This window comes from Molothrus ater, chromosome 5 (genome assembly GCF_012460135.2).
Source record: "Molothrus ater isolate BHLD 08-10-18 breed brown headed cowbird chromosome 5, BPBGC_Mater_1.1, whole genome shotgun sequence".
In the NCBI taxonomy this organism is placed as follows: domain Eukaryota; kingdom Metazoa; phylum Chordata; class Aves; order Passeriformes; family Icteridae; genus Molothrus; species Molothrus ater.
In genome coordinates this window covers 15,222,493-15,239,858 of record NC_050482.2, presented here as the reverse complement: position 1 = coordinate 15,239,858, position 17,366 = coordinate 15,222,493, and the positions used below count along the sequence as shown (strand labels likewise).

The following is a 17,366-nucleotide window of genomic DNA, read 5'->3' as shown; positions in this document are numbered from 1 at the left end:
TAACATGCTTTTAAAGTATATTTATGTGTAATCAGAAACACAATTTGACAGTATTGTATAAGATGGACAAAGTTCTGTTTAATTTTTAAAATTCTGAATTATTAAATACGCTGTAAGGCAATATTGTTATCTGTAAAATATTATTTTCATATTTTCACACTTACTGACAACAGTAAATGCAAGGCACAAAACAGACACTGCTTAGTTACAAAGACTTATACTGGCTGATTGAAAAGGCAGAAAGTATTATGTGTTGAAAGAGCCATTGGGGAAGCAGAATATTAAGATTTTTCTTCTCTAACAATGCAGGCACACACAGGCATGTGAGCACGTGCACTTTTATCCACACACAATCCACTCTTCAGGGATTTCTGAAGCATTGCAACCAAAAGAAAGGAGGAAAACCAGTATTACAATAGCACTTGTCATAAAAAATGTGGAGCCTGTGGCCTAGATTCATCTGGCCTAAATTCTTCTTAAATCCTTGTGCACAATGCTTGGTCTTGGCTAGCTGCCTCTGAGAGCTACAACTACACAAGAGCAAATGCTTGTCACCATGGCTTAGGAGGAATTCAGACTGGATGAAAAGTGACTGTAGGGGAATGAAATCTTGGGAAAAGGTTGCAGAGAAAAGAGGAGTGGGGTTTAGACATAGTAGACCTAGAGGGAACATGAAGAGCACACTTCCATATCTGAACTGTATTTGGTTTTGGTTATCTAAAAAGAGACCCCAGATTACTTCATTGCTCCAGGAACTACAAACCTTTTCTCATGTACATGACAACATGCAACAGTTATAAGATGCCATTTCTTTAAACATCAGCCAAGCACTACCAAGATCTATCATATTAAGACATCAGCTATTTCCATACCTATCCACCATGCTGCATCACACTTTGTTATAATGAACCTTGTGAGAGGACCTTTGAGAAATGTGAGCTGAAGGGCAGCACTGTTGAAATCGCTGCAAGAAGTTATTTCACAAAGAGCCCTTTGGGGCCTATAACTCTACTGAGGCTTAACTTTCCAAAAGCTAAAGGAAGAGAACAAGGCTTTTCAACACCACAGAGGGCAGCAGCAGAAATGCTATGTTGGGAAAATGAGGAAAAACCCATTGCAAAAGCTGCCTTTGAGTACCTCAGAGAGAAGCTGGATGCAAGAGGCAGGGAGAGGTGGCACAATAAGGAATGGATGTACAGAGAAAATGCTCCAGGGAGGATGGAGACAGAAAGACAGTGGCACCAGAAGACAGAGGATGGGGTCAGTATAATAAAGCCTCTAATTTGGCCTTATTATCAAGCAGTGCAAGATAGCCTGGGAGCCCAGTCCTCAGGGGGACAGGGTGCCCAAAGCTAGCCTAGCTCAAGGCCGATGGCTGCAGGCTGACCCCCTTAGCAAGCTTGGTGATTATCAGCTCTTTAGTGATTGCAAGCTCTCTTAGGATCTCAGCTCTTGCTTGCTAAGGTAGGGAGCCCTTGGCTGAGGCTGCAGCACACAGTGAGAGAGGAGAAGGAGAGGTCCTGGCGTTCCACAGCGATGTTTATTGGGGAGTCTGTGCAGGGTCCCAGCGACAGCTCTTCTTCTCTCAAACGGGCTAAAGCAGGCCCCTTTTATAGGGTTAAGGGGAATCCAAACTTGACCAATAGTAAGGGTTAAGTAACATAGCCTATAGGGTTACAGAGATAAGCTTTGGGGCAGGGGTCAGGGAGACAGGAACTTATGTTGCTGTCTCAGCAGTTCCTATTGTTCGATCCTCCATGGGGCCTTACCCAGGTCCATGGGGTTTACTACAGGTCAGGAGGGAAAAAGTATATATAATCAGATCATTTGGGAGGTGAGAAGATGGGTAAAGTTATCATTTTCAGTTGAAGATTCCCACTAAATTATGAAAAAATGAGCACAGCCTGATCTTTAATCATGGAAAACATAGTATTTTTGGGAAAAACTACAGAACCAATCTGTCTTTTCTCTTCCTACCTCACACAAAATAATATGATGGCTGAAGATGAAAATGTTACAGTCTCAGCTTTCTGAAAAAAAATGAATGGTCTGAGGAAAACAGGCACTGTCAGCATAAGAATACTACCATCACCATCACATATAATAGTATAGTTGAAATGCCTTTTCATTGAAAGTTTTTACAGAAAACATTTGAGCCATTTTGTGTATTAGAAAAGCACACCATAAGGACAGAGTTATAAGGAAGCAGGGGGTTAAAATGAAAGGCAACATGATCTCTGGGGAATAAGGCTGAGAGGCTGATTAGTTACAGAAAAAAAACCTCTGTTCACCTCCTGTCCCACTGCTCCATGCCTCCCCCACCACCCCTGGGAAATTCATACAAATATGAATTAATTACCTTTGATTTCTAAGGGCCCATCAATGTGTAACTCTGCCTTATCTTCACTCCTGCTGTTGTTTACAGACCCTTGAATAACAGCAGTTCTTTTGTAGATTCCTCTCTTCACCTCGTCAAAGACTGCAAACATGTTGTAGACACGGGCAGTGTAGCCTGCGAGCTCAGTGACCTGAGAAACAACAAACACCTCATTTCAGTTTGCTTCACAAATTCTACAAATTAAATGTTTGGCCAAAGATCAACATGAACAACAATGCTGATCATCACCCACTGATTTCCATTCCTTGAAATGCAGTGCTAACCCATATGCCACCAGTAGCTCCTACCAACCAGCAGACAGGACAGCTGAGCTAAGCCCATGTAAGCCATGATAACTCCAATAAATGAAGAGGCTGTAGAGACTGCTCATTTCTGTAGTCTTCAATGAACAGAGAACAGCTACTAACATATCTGAAAACAAAGAGGCTGGTACACAAGAAAGAAACAAAATCTCTGCATTTTTCAGCAAAAATAGAAGTCCACAGAAGTGAAAAAAAATGGCATCTATAATTGCTATTTTACTTGTTTGTATTCCTGAAACTTCCTGTGGGAGAAGTGTGTTTTTCTGTGTAAAAGAGGCAGCATCAGGGCACCCTAACCTGAAACACAGTACAAACCAGAAATGAGTCTTCTGTCAACTGCATGCTAAATCTGACACCTTAAAACAAAACTGGGCATTTTTAAGATGGTGACGTCTCTTAAAGGGGCTTTTTTTCTTCTTTTGTGTTTTTTTTGGTCCATTTGTCACAATTTTCACCTGGTGAAGACAGAAACAACAGATCCCTGGACCTTGTAACTTCATATTCATGGGCTATATAAGAGCTCCCAAAGAACTGCCTCCATCTGCTGGTAGTAAAGAATTAAGCCAAAGCCTTTTGTTTTAAATGTATTATTAGATGGCTTTAAAAGGATACATTTTTATACAAAATGCAGAGAGGACAAGAAAATCAGATCAAGATTATAAAATCCTTGGCCTGCTGTGATTAAATATGTACACCCCATGACTGAGTTCACCCACTATGGTGTACATAATTCCAAGATTATTTGAAATAACTGGAAATAGTTCCATAATTCTCCTCTAAGTGTCACTATTTGAGCCAGACTCAGAAGTGAGTGCTAGCTCTGGCCACATGGCCATAATTTCACCAGGATGACAGAGAGAATCCTGCATGTGATAAATGAAACTCCTACCAGGAGAACCATTAACGGGTAGTAAGCTTCTATACCATGACTGTAGAAACTCATTTTGTTCAAACACTAAATACCACCACCTAAACTATTGACTGCAAAGAAATCCCACCTCATCTGCACTGTGAATTACACTGACTTGAAGGAGGTTGCCTTGGTGGAGGAGGTGGGCAAGAACTGCACTACCACTTGACATGGGTTGAAGTACACTGGGCTTTGGAAACTGCCTGAATCACAAAATGGGAATGACAATGTGGTTGAAGTACTGCAGTCTTTTGATGAGAAGCATAAATGTAAAATTAAGATGGAAATTCATAGAACTGCTCATTTGTCTCATGCTGTCTGGATTAGTATCTTACCATGTTATAGACAAAGTGAGTTTGTTCAGTTCTTCCTCTACTATTTTTCAGATCTTCCTCTACTACTTGCTTGCCAAAAAAATAAAACCACAGTTTTTCTAATTCCTCATGTACATTATATAAAACAAAACACATTTTACATCAGTGTATGACAGGTTATCCAGCAGTATCTTGCCAGCAGAGATCAAGGAGGGGAACAGCTAAAAGAGAACAGGTTAAAAATCACAGCCCATTCGGACTTCTGAAAACAGCACAGACACTGGCTTTGTCAAAGTCTGTATCTGAAGGTGCCAAACTACCCCTCCTCTGACAATTTACAAAGCTGTGGCTGTTATGGCTGGATTCCAAATATCAGAATCCATAGTCTTTGATTAGCTGCCTAGTTAATGCATTCCTCCTCGCACTCCACTGAGAAAAGGGGTTCCTACCAAAGGGATGAGCAAACACCAATTCAAATATGAAGAACAAACATTCAGAAGGAAATGTTGAGATTAACAGCACTGACTCACTTTTCTGTGGCTTAACAGCTGGCATTTAAAGAAATCCACAGGAGAGACAATAGATTAAAGCATAGCTCTACTGGAATTTGGGTAAGGACCTGAAATAACATCTCTGATCTTCTAGATTAACATTCTGTACTTCTAGAATACTTGTACTCCCAAAATGAACTTTTTCCTGCTAAAATTTCTCTATTTTGAAAAATTACTTACAATTTAACAGGTTCACAAGATACTGAAAACAGCCTTACAGTCTAAGTGGCCCAGAAATAAATACTCAATTCTCCTTGGTTTTCATACAGAAAAGGTTGCCCAGTGAGGTAGACATACCCATCTCTGGAAACATTCAAGGTCAGGTTGGATGGGACTCTGAGCAATCCAATAATGGCTGAAGATGTTCCTGCTCATGGCATGGGGGGGGATTGGACTAGAAGACATTTAAAGACTCTTACAATTAAACTATTACATGCTTTTGTGACAGTTCTAACAGAAGAGTCCCAGTACACTGAAGACAGACAGCTCAAATTCAGGTCTGTGCTCCAAACAGAAGAGGAATTTGAACCTTTATCACTGACATTGCAGGAACTTCTATTACGCTCTGATGACACCTGAACACAAGTATTAAAAATGACATCTGCACACTGCACCATCCAGGCAACTGTGCACTTTAGACTCTATGTGAACTTAACCCTAAATATCAAACTACCAGTTCAAATATCTCCATGGATTTAGTTACAATAGAATTGGTCTTTAAAAACTGCACTACTTTTTAAAAATATTTTATATTAAATGCAAATCATTTTTCTTTTTTTCCTCTTCTGTTTCATGCATGCAGGATGTACAGTACCTCTTTGTAGGAAGACATAATCCTTTCAATAGCATCTGCTCCAGAGATCAGCAAGTTTCGTGATGTAGTAAAAGCTTCTGTTCTTTCACTAACCATTGCCTGCTTCTGCCCGTCTTCCAACTCTGAATGTAAAAAAAAAAAGTTTTGTTAAAACAGTCTGCTGATAATTATCTCTACAAACTTAATTATTATTGCAATGTGAGCTATTACAGAGCAGGCTTTTTCTTTTTTTAAGAAAAAATTAACTCCATGAAGACAACCTTTCAAAAAGAACAAGTGAATGTAACTACCACAGCTTGGTCAAAAAGAGTAAGTGGGAGCCTATGGAATTCATCTTGTTAAGCAAAACATCCTGTTATTTATCTATATGGATCATTGTCGTTTTAATCTATCATCCTACAACATAAATTTTTCAAAATATGAAAAAAGTGAAACCTAAGCAATGATCTGAAACAGATTTTGAACATAATTTTTAACATTTTTGTGATTATTAATTTTCAACATTACTTATTTACTGACTTCATGTAGAAGGAACCATTCACATTTGTGTAAATCTGGCAACACTTTTATATTTCTGTAAGAAGACAATAAACTCTCTTGGTATCAAAGGCATGGTTTCAATAGGATAACTCTCCCTCACAATGAAGTTTCTCTCTTCATCTGACCTCAGAACAAAGTTGTGAGGTTTCATTTATGACACTGCATCCTGTTAACAAAAATATTCTTGCTCCAAAGAAAGGATTTGTCTCATGTCAGCAGCATTAGGCAAGGAGAAAACAGTAGTAGAATTTATAGAAGATATGTGAAAAGTAAGTATATTTAACATATCTACACATACCATTTTGCTGCCATGGGTCCCACAGATTCAAGTTGCAAGATTTGTTTTCTGAAGGAAACAAGATTTAAAAAGGAGTGCCTGACTATTCTAAGGCTAAATGTTGTTTCAGTGCTTATAATTGCAACTACAAATCACTGGTGTAGTAAACCAGCGGTGTAGCAAACCACTTTTAAAAACTTTCCACATAAAAGATTTACAATTAAAGATCTAAAGGGTTTTCTGCATCACATAACTTGATATGTATATCCATAAACTGCTTAAATCTTTTGCAGAATGGGATCAGGATATTATTTTTTTCCTAAGTTTGTAAAGTTTTTTTAAGCTTCTTTTTTAAACTAAGCTGATGTTAGGAATCGTGCTAGGCTGGGTAACAGGTGGATCGACTGTGGCTCCTGTTCTAGCAATTGCTACCAACACCCATGTTTCCACAGTGCTCATGATCAAGAAAATCTAGGAGGAATTCCTTGCAGGTGTAATGCAACCATAAATTTCATGGGCTAAGTCAAGCAATGCAAGGGTAGAGCAAACAGCATTTTCTTACTCTCACTTCCCTGACAAATCAGATTCTAGAAATCTGGTGTCTGAGAATCTACAGCCAGTACCACAGCCAGATGTATCTTTCTGTGTTTATTAGTTAAATCTAAATGTTATTCTGTTTTCATTTACATATCCATAAAGGCATTCCTACATAACTAGATCACTGAAATACACTATATTGCAGAGAAATACACTGGAATAATTATTTGATATATAATTAATTATATAATAATACATTATTAATTATACAGTAATTATTTAATTATTATTACAGTAAAATACACTGGAATAATTATTTAATACAATAATAATTAAACAGAAATAATTATTTCACTGTATTTCACTGAAATAATTAATGAAAAAAATTTTTAATTGCTACATCATAACTTTTCATATATATGTGTGTGTGTATATATATATATATATATACACACACACACACAGAATATCTATGTTATTTTTCCTGGGTTTAATTATGATGTTTTCTCACTTCAATTCTACATCAGCACACTGTCAACTAGTTGTATGCAATCTTGCTGAGACACACTGAGAGACATGCTTTTAAAAAATATATAGAAAAGCTCTTGAAAAGGAGACATTACAAAATTCTTACTGATGTGGCTCTCACTTCAAAAAGTTATTTCCACTCCAAGAAGTACATTTAGTGAATAGGGAGAATTCAGTAAATTCATTAGTAAAAGAGGATTTGAAATTTTTTTACTTCTGACACAACCAATTTTTGCTGATCTTGTTGCGATTATAGCACGTGCAGCCTATGCTATATAAAACCACCACAATTAAATCATCTAGGAATCAGGTAGGGTTTAACTGCAGTAATGCAGCATTCCTCCTTCATGTAAATGCAATATTTACTGATGGCTGCTTCCAGCACCCAGGCCAGCTCATCTAGCAAGAGTTTAAGGATCTCTACAAGCCACTGCATCAGCCAGAATAGGGATATTTAAAAAATTGAAATTATACAGAATTTATGAGCATTTCACAGGCCCAAAAGACAAACTCTTCTATTATATAACCCACCAATATAATTTTTCTTGAACTTTTTGTACAAAACATTTTTCATATGGCTGGCCTCCTCTGTTTGGAAGTGTCACATTTTAACACACAGACTGTCTCTGTTTCATACAGAATCTAACATTTCCATTTTCCTTTTCCTTTATTTAATTGATCATCACACTTATTTTATAAACAAAAATAAATGTTCACCATGTCTAGAGAAATCAAAGCCTTGCTTCAAAAAATAGTTACTCTCCATAAACTGAGACACATTTGGAATGTGAATTGTTTAATACAAAAAGAATAAGAAATGTTATCAAAGAGAAATCTCGTCTTTGCCACCTAAATTCTTCACTGAAAAATATAACACTATTTTAAAATTTCAGTCAGAAATATCACTGTCAAAGATACTGTTCTTCTTACTGTTCAAAGATACCGTCACCGTTCTTTTTTCTTATTACTGAAGAGTTTTTGGTTTACTTTTTCTTTCTCTTCCCTGAAGAAGTGTACAAAATTTTTGGCTTTACACCAGTAGTCTCAAGTCTCACCATGGTACCAGTTTTGTACATTTCCCTGACTCTTTTGATTTATCCTAACACAAAAAATCTACTTCCTTCAGATGTGAACAAATTTGTGTGTGATCTGCAAAAAGCACTGTTTTCCCAAGCAGGTCATGGTAACTTCAGGTGTGCTTGATTCTTTGAATACCTGCAATACCTCACACTGGTCTTGACAGTGCTGCCAGTATTATGTTTGTGAACCAGCATTATGATAAGCCCCAGGACTCAATAATAAACCCCATGTTTTAATAGTTTAGATGCTGGTAGCAAATATAATTCTGCTTTACAATGTGAGCCACTGGTGCATCTTTGTTCTCTTCCACATTTGAAATGTATTTAACAAAAGAACAAACATGAGTAACAGGAATGTTATTTAGTTTAGCATGAGTACAAGTCCTTTTTTATTCATGCTCTAATGCCAAGGAGATATTTACAACATGTGGTTAAATGCTCCTCTTCTTGATTGTACTCACTCCCTTCTTAGCAGAAAGACCCTTATCACTTTTTCTGTTGTGCTGATAACCTTCACTGTGAGGTGAAATGCCTTTGTATGGCCTCTTCAGTTTGGAACAAGACATCCTGATATTTTTGAAGCTGTTCCCAGGATGCCAGCCAGGGTGCTGATGTAGTGCCCTCCTAAGGCACGTGATGGGCAGCAGCTCAGGGAGCACCCAGCCCTGCTCTGGCACAACTTTTTTGTGAGACAGCTAAACCACGTGGGCACTGCATAAAGCCACAGCTCACACCAAGCTTGTCCACTTGGACAGTCCTCATTTGGAATATAACTTCCATGAAAGGAACAGAACTACTGCACAGAAAAGAATTCACTCATTCCTAATTCAAAGTACACAATTCAGAACTGATCCTTCTGAAGACTTTGTAGGATTCATGTTATAGGAATCCTATGAAATTTGTAATATATTAAGTTCTAACTGTGCATGAGGAAGCCTGTTAAACTAAATTAACCAACAGCCCTCCTTAACACATTTCTTTTTGCTCTCTCTTGTTTTCTCTCTCTTTTTTTTTTTTTTTTTTTTTAATAGCATCTGCAGTAACAACACTATTTGAGTCTCATTTCACCTCCAGGAAAATTGTGATAGGATGTCAAAAATGCTACCATCCTAGCCTGAATTTTACCTTCTCTTCTCCTAGGGAGTCAGGGAAAATCAACGGTTTCCAACAGGTCAACAATAAGAGAAAAATTACCTATAATTATCTGTAATTACACTATGGTTTATGGAAGGAGAAGATAAGCACTCTATTAAAGTTCACAGTATCATTTTGCAAAAGGAGATACAGTAATAATCAGCTTGCCATTCCAACAGTGACTGATGAAAAGGGAGACTGCAATAATCATTACAATCTTGTGTGATACCAGGATCCTCTAAGTCCTGACTTCATACTATTTATCACACAATCCAAGTTGGATCATTTGCTCAGCTGACTTGCTATGCAAGTTATACATAAAACACAGATGTTGTAAGAAAGTCTGTGAAAAATAAACCAATGTGAACAGCACTCAAGGGAACTACGGTCTTTTGAGGACATAACTTTAAAGAAACACTAAGAAATTAGATGTTAAAAAAGATGTTATTACCACCATCTGCAAATCCCGTTGCGGTGATGATGGGCACAGCGACCATGATCATACCACAGCTACTCCAGACATACTTCATCAAGAACTGCTCTATCATGATGTACCATAAACGTTTGGACAAAATGAGATTCATTTGATCTGTCAAATCCTTGTAGCTTTTTTGCAGTTGTTTCAATTCTACCTATGGTTAAAATAATAAAATAATTTATACCATGAAAGATGGACATGTAGTACAAGATACATTCACATGTGTAGAAGAAATAATCAGGTACCCAGAGCTGTCACTTCTGAATCACATCTGCCATGTGGTACTTCACACTCACTGTGCTGCAGTCTTACAGCAAAAGTGCACAGCTTTATGCAAGTCAGTGGACCTGGTTCTTATTTACACCATTGTTCCTCGACAGAACACTGGCAGGTTTTCAACTCTTTTAAGATCTCTAATACATACAAGAAAAACATAGCAGTCACAACAGTTCATTCTAACAACCATAATAAGATTGATTTCATGTCCTTTTAATAAAGTTGCAGCTGTAGAGTTTCACAGCAACTGAAAATTATGTTGGAAAGCATTTGGGAATCAATTATCTTCAGTGACTTAAAGTTGCAGAGTTGATTCCTAAAATGCTGCTTGTTTTTGCAAGCAGTCTGGGGAAAGAGAGAATTATCCCAGGAGGTTTAACAAGTCAAGACAGTCGCAAGCCAATATGTATTCAGTTCAAGCCCATTTATGTGGGAATTGAGAAAATGTATAATTTAGCTGCACTTAAAACACTATTACAGGCAGGTTTTGAGAACGATTGTGTCTACAAAAATAAACCATTAATGTTATATAATCACTGCTTGAACTGAAAGAGTAATACTTCAGGCTGGTTTCCAGCTTTCATTTTCACTTGCATGAAACAACTTTTTTCCCAACTGTGTTTGAAAGGTACTACAGCCAGAATTTACTTCTAAAAAAATATGAAGAGCCCCTTAATAAGGTGGCTTTAAAACAAGCTACTAGTTTATGTAACTGTGATTGCAGAAGTACTGTACTTATGCTATTTTAAGACTGGTGACTACATCTTTGCTTGGCTATGTGAAAGAATGTCAAAGGTTGTAGCGTGCTCTGAGCCATCACACAGTTTCCCCCTAGACCTTCTGGTGTGCCTTGGTTGCTATTTCTGCTGAAATAAATATGGTGGTTCATCCCCATGGTTGGAAAAAAGAAGTCTGGAAAAGTTAATCAGAATGGACTGGGTGGGGAAAACATAGCAATGTAGATTAGTTTTCTAGATAAGCATAAGATCCATCTGCAAAACCAGAACACTGTCAGAGTTCAAGGGAACTGTGATCTGCTCCCCCTAGACACTGCTTGTGAGACGGCATTTCCTAAGAAATGGGAAGTGCCAAGCTGTAAACAAGTTTAAATGTCAGAGGGACTCAAAATGTTCAAGAAGAGCATCAGGGGAAGCATGGGTCCACTCCGGCACTGCAGGAGCTACCCCAGTGCTTCCAATTTCTCTCCTCCTTACCTTGTGCCCTCGGTAAAAGGCAATCTCTTCCACGTTGGCAATGATGCGCGAATGTATGAAGCGCAGATAGCCCTTCTTGTGAGCCTCCTCAGCCACCAGTTTGCCGAACTTGGGCGAGCAGGCTTTGAGCACACGGGCCGTGGCATAGACGACGAGACCAGCCAGGACTGTGGGCCCGATGGGGTTGGCCCCCCGGGACCGTGCTGTGCGGATGAGGGTGTAGGAGGTGAGCACAACATCCAGGATGGGCTTGGTGAGGTTGGAGTAGAGATGCGCCACGGACTGTGAGAACATCATAATGTCCTCGGTGAGGGACTGGTCAGGGTTGGCCAGCCGCCCGTCCATGCTGATCACTTTGTAGTAAGTTTGGTTGGCAAAGTAGGTCTCGTAGGCGTGATCCACCAGGCGCGTGCGGAAGGCGAGGGCCAGCTTGCACTCCAGGTACCGGATGGTGCTGTTCACGAAAGTTGCTGGGATTGCGATCATCAGCCACTTGATTAACTTGAAGATGAAGCTCCTGGGCTTTTTCTCCACAATGCTCTTCACAATTTTTCCATCGAGGGCGGCCACATAGATGGAGAGGAAAGTCCTGGATACCAGAGCAAAAGAGTGGAGACAGAGCAAGCCCAGCTCGGCACTCACCAGCTTCGGGAAGAACAATTTGCGGAGTTCCAGCAGCTGCTTGAAGAATTCCGCGTCCACGGCCGGAGCGGTTCTGCCCCGGCTGCCGGCGCGGTGCGGGACCGCCCGGCCCGTCTCATCGTGCGCGCCGCCTCTGCCGCTCGCCCGCTTCACACGCCCGCGGATGATGGGGTAGAGGATTTTGAGCCCGTACGCCGCGGCCAGCAGGCACGCAGCCTTCTTCGCGGCGCCCGCCCTGCTCCACTGCACCCGCCGGGCTGCCGCATGCAGCATGTGGGCCATCCTGCCCGCCTCGGCACCGCTACGTGCCGCTCCTAGCGCGACTGGCTCATGCTCGCTGGGAAGGCCGGTCCCGCCGGGTCTTCATCGGGGCGCGGGGCCCGGCCCGCCGCCGGCCGCGCTGCCGTGACAGATGCCGAGTGAGCGCTGCCTCCCAGGGGTGATGGTGCCTTCAAAGCGCGGCGCGTTGCACAACGCAGCCCCGCGCGGCGCAGCCCGCCCCGCCGGCCACCATTGGCTGCGCCGCGCGGGGCGGCACCGGCAGCGGCCCGGCCGCTCAGCGCCGCCGCCCCGGCTACAACCGCTATCGCTCGAGGCGCGGCCGCAGCGGCGGCTTCAGCAGCACCGGTCCCTCGGCGCTCGGCTCCGGGTTCACTCCGGGTCCCCCGGCGCTCAGCTCCGGCCGTACCGTTGATTCCCCGACGCTCGGCGGGTCCGCGGAGCTCAGCCCTGCAACGCGCCGGCTCGCCCCAGGCTGCGGCCGGCCCTTTCCTTCCGCCTGCCCCGCGGAGCAGGCTCCGCCTCCGGCCACGGCCTCGCCAGCGGCGCGGGGGGAGCGGGACGGGGGGCGGCAGCGCCGGAGAGAGCCCGGGTCCTGCGGCAGCCCCGGCAGGATGGGCGGCGCGTCAGCCCCGGCACTCCCGAGCCTGCCCGGGACGGGGTGGGCTCTAACGGCGGCCGGGGCCGGGGGGCGGCCGGTGCCGGAGCGCCTCGGCAGAGGGCGGCGCAACCGGGCCGGTGGCCTCGGGCAGCCCCGGGTCGGAAATCGGCCGGGCGGCCGCGGGAGGGAGCCGGGCAGCGCGGCGTCTCCGGGGCAGCGCCTGCACACTGCGCGTAATTGATTTCCTGTCCTCTCGCCGAAAGGAAACCGGTATTGTGCACTGGCGGCGTTATTAGCCCAAAATAACCCCGACCCAGTCGCACGGCCCCTGCGGTAAAACCCGGCCAATTTCACACAAAGAAAGCCACAGTAAAGACAGTTGTCTTGCTGCTTTTGTTTTTCTCTTTTTTTTTTTTATTTTTTTTTTCGTTTTCTTAGTTACTTATTTCTACGGCTTCACTTGTTTGAAATTTTAGGACAAGGATCAGAGTACTTACATAGTCTGGTACTTTTACACTTTGAAACTATAGTACTAAGGTAACTGCATAAGATAATATATGAGAAAACATTAGTTTAGAGTGTGTATATAAAAGTGTGTTTTTAAAATGCGACACTAAGCGTTTACGGCAGTGATAAAGAGCCCAGTTTTTCCCTAAAAATGGAGAGTGAGGCTACCTGCCTCACAGTAACTCAGCAAATACTGTGTTAAATAATTCACATTACTGTTATAAAAGAACCCCTCATTGAACAGAGTGTAGTGATGACGTTTAGATAGCAACACAAGCTTCAGGATGAACGAATGATAAAATTGAATGATTTGAGAGCAAGTGAGGTTTGCTTTTAGAAATCAGACACCACTTATCAAGCTAGGAAGATGTCAAAATCTGACTTAGTGCAGTACAGAAGACATTCAGTTAGTAGATAAACCTGATTTCACTGCAGATTATTTTGTCAGTAAAATAGATTTTCAGTGCACAAAGATACAAGATGCACTGGCTAAGAACTTGTTTTGCTTATGGCTTCTTATTTTTTAAATCATGCTCTCCACTGGATACTTCCCTTACTGGCTTATGTGTAGCACAGCATACTCTTAGATTTTGCCAAACCACAACTATTTGCAATATTCCATTACTCTAGCATTTTCTTACCAAGGGTAAAGTTCACAGATCTCTTTCAGTTCTGCGTATCTGCTGACCTTTCACTTCACAGGATCCTGGATAACTGAAACTTCTGGTGATTTTTTGGTTAGTGCAGACATACACCCCACATTCAGATCTGTGGGAACATTTAAGTGAAGCAAATCTAACCGCACAGTGTTTCAGTCAATAAAAGGAATGTATTTCCTCCTTTTGAAAGGATGAAGAAAAGACTGAACTGTTGTTTTAAATACCCCCTTTCTTCTGTTCTTGCTGTCTCAAGAGTTTTGCTTTGCCACAATCCTGCTCAGTAATCCATGCACAAACTCCTCTTTGTGGAGCATGGCCTTAGGTGTTAGATGTTTTTTTTCTTTTTCTTTTTACTGCTGAAAGCAGGAATTTTACTACATTTAGTCATAATAACACTTCCCAATAGTACTGCAAAAATAACTGCCAAAACTGCAGTAATATTGGTGCAGTGTTCTGTGCTCTGTAATCTCCACATTTTCTACTCACTTTATTATAAACTTCTGGAGATACGTGTAATCAAGTAAGTTTGAGTAACTGAAGCTGTGGAATTGAAGGGATGTTAATATTAGATCCAGACTATTTGGGGGCTTATCCTTTCTTAAGGAGAAACTTATTTCTTAGTGTCAAGAGATTGGTTTTTTAACATGAGGTTAGTTTTCATCAAATGCATTAAAATAAGTTGTGTGCATTTTTAAAATATACGAACCAATAACTGAGGAGGAAGAATATATGGCAGCAATAAGCATCAGGGTGAGTAAAGTCCATGAATGTTTGTACATGCAGGAACTAGAGTGTAATCATGACAACTGATGCCTCTTTTTTATCTTCTGTTTTGTGCCCACACCAGCACTTCATCCTTGCACAACTTGGTGGTTGTGATGAAGGTAGTGGAATTGGAACATGCAGGCTATTATCCAAGAGATAATCATAATCAATCATTACTCAATGATCATTTCTTCTACCATTTGATAAAGTGTTTGAAAAAATGATGTGCAATTTTTTAAGCAAAAGACCATTTATCTGATGTCTTGTATGATCCTAACAGAGGGTCCAATAGCTATAACATCAGCTGCAGTAAACTGACATTTCCTTGCTGCTTATGGAGTTATCCACTGTGCCATAAGGACATACAAAATTAAAAAAAAAAAAAAGTAGAAATAGAAAAATAGAGAGAAAAATAGAATATAATAATAGATATAAATTCTGTGTAAAAAATATATATAAATTCTGTGAAAAATAGAGATAAATTCTGTGTTTTGAATCATTGCCATTTAGGATCTTTAAGACTTAGATGCGTGTAGTCATGCATTCAGTACATAGCAATTTCTGTGTGGACCAGTGTATGTGAAACACGTAATATGAATCCACACAGTGCTTGTTTTCAATTACTAGTAGTGAACTGTAAATAATGTCCAAAATATGATGTACTGCAGTATGGTAAGCTAGGTACATCCGTTTTTTCCTTTAATTTTGAGCTGTAGGTTTGCATAGTGGTGTGGGGATAGCAGGATTTCATTTGAGTCAGATTCAACAGAGTATGAACATACAAGCCATTATTCAAGTAAATACCTTTCTCTGAAGTACTTCCAAACTTTCTATTTACTTTAAAGTCATCACTTACATAAGTACAGAAATACACCCACAGAATTAGTTTGCAACATCAGGGCACACCAGTGGCAAATTTGATGTTTTTATCAGAAAAGGGTGATAAGATACCCTGACCTTTGATTTCAAATTTGTGTCAGCAGAAATTATCTGTTTATTTAGTCTGGTTAGGAGCTATTGGCTATATTCATATACCTCAGTAGTATATCCAGACACTGTAAATCCTTTAGGTGCAAATCCTTAGATCTAAGACAAGCTTCAGTTTTAATGGCACGGATGTGTAAGCTTGTTGAAGAAGCATCAGTGTGGTGAGACTGGCCTGATCCTGCCAAGCAGTAGATTCCAACCATTTCAGTTCTAATGAGGCTGTAGGGGTACCCAGACTAGGCAGAGAAGAGAGAGGAAACAGGAAGATGCTATTCTGTTGCTTGGCTCCTGAGTGTAAGCATCACAGAGATGGTGTAAATGGGGTGCATTCCTGCACCTGAAGTCCTTTTTCCCTTACTCTGTCTTTAGGGAGATACGCACTTGATGCTGTAAATTTGAAGCCTGCATGGCTTGTAGGTTCTAATAATTTACCCATAAGGGATTTGGTTAATCTCTCTGACAGGACAGTCAGTAGCAGACTGATCACCAACAGTTCTGACTTCTAAGAACAGTGGTATTCTACAGAGAATACGGCTCTAGAAAAAATATAAACAAGCTGTTTGCCTTTATAAAGTGAGAGAGAGAGGGAAATAAGCAAGGGTAGAGGTCAATGTCAGCTGCTCCAGGCATGGTAAACTGTCGAGTGATATTCTCAGACAAGGAATTTCACTTTTAATATTTAGGCTTTAATACCTAAGCCTTTAATATCTAGATTTCTCTTTCTTTTTAAACTTATTCCATACAGATAATTCAGCTGAACCAGGATGTTTCTCTTTTATGCCTTCAGAATGTTTTTCATGTTTTGCTTTAAATCGTAAAGGTTTCTATTCTCAGATCATCTGAAGAAAATTCTAATGCTACCTTATTAAACCTTTTCTCAAGTGCACGTAAACTCTTTAAACAAGTACATGCCAAGTGCAAGAGTACAGGCATAAGTAGTAAAATCATGTAGCTGGTGTCAGTTAACAGTGGTGATACTGGCACTGCCCACAGCAAGTCTGTAAAAGTGAAGGCAGGAATAAATCCAGAAAAACCATTCTTTTACTCATGCAACCCCAAACACGGGATCTGCTGCCATCCGTTTTGTCATGCCTCAAGAATTTATTTGAGGGTTTGCAGCTGGTATGACAACAAAAAGATCATCTACTGCAGTTTACTTATTAACTCTTATTTGGGAGACTTCTAAATATTAAAAATAAGCAAACAGGCCAGTGCTTCACCCAGCACAGTATTCTGTCTCTAGCAATCGCTCTAAGCAGATACCCAAGAGAGAAAAAAATTGCAATTTAATGTGATGCTGCAGTTTCATCCTCACCCAGCCTCTAGCCATTTTAAGGTGGGAGAGTTTTGTGAGACTGGGAGGTTTTGCTATTAAACATTCCTTACAATTACTCTTTAAATTACTTGTTCAGTCTCTCTTGAAATGTTGTAAACTCTTACAGAAATAGAAACATCTGACAAGCCATTCCTCAAATTTACCATTTCATATGTGAAGAAGCACTCCTTTCTGCTTAATTTGACCCTGGCTCCCACAAGCTCCACTTTATGTCCACCTATGCCCGTTCTGGAAGAGG

General features: G+C 40.8%; 1 protein-coding gene across 1 annotated transcript in view; it reads right to left on the bottom strand.

Annotated features, from left to right (window-relative positions):
- The window catches only part of ABCD2 (ATP binding cassette subfamily D member 2), a 43,911-nt gene extending 31,503 nt beyond the window's left edge, over positions 1-12,408 (bottom strand). The window contains exons 1-4 of the mRNA XM_036400698.2: positions 11,353-12,408; positions 9,836-10,016; positions 5,290-5,411; positions 2,360-2,528 (exon numbers count right to left, since the gene is read on the bottom strand). Of these exons, the coding sequence (XP_036256591.1) occupies positions 2,360-2,528; positions 5,290-5,411; positions 9,836-10,016; positions 11,353-12,276 (1,396 nt within the window). The 5' untranslated portion in view covers positions 12,277-12,408. The remainder of the gene's footprint in view (positions 1-2,359; positions 2,529-5,289; positions 5,412-9,835; positions 10,017-11,352) is intronic.
- Between the last annotated feature and the right edge of the window lie 4,958 nt (positions 12,409-17,366).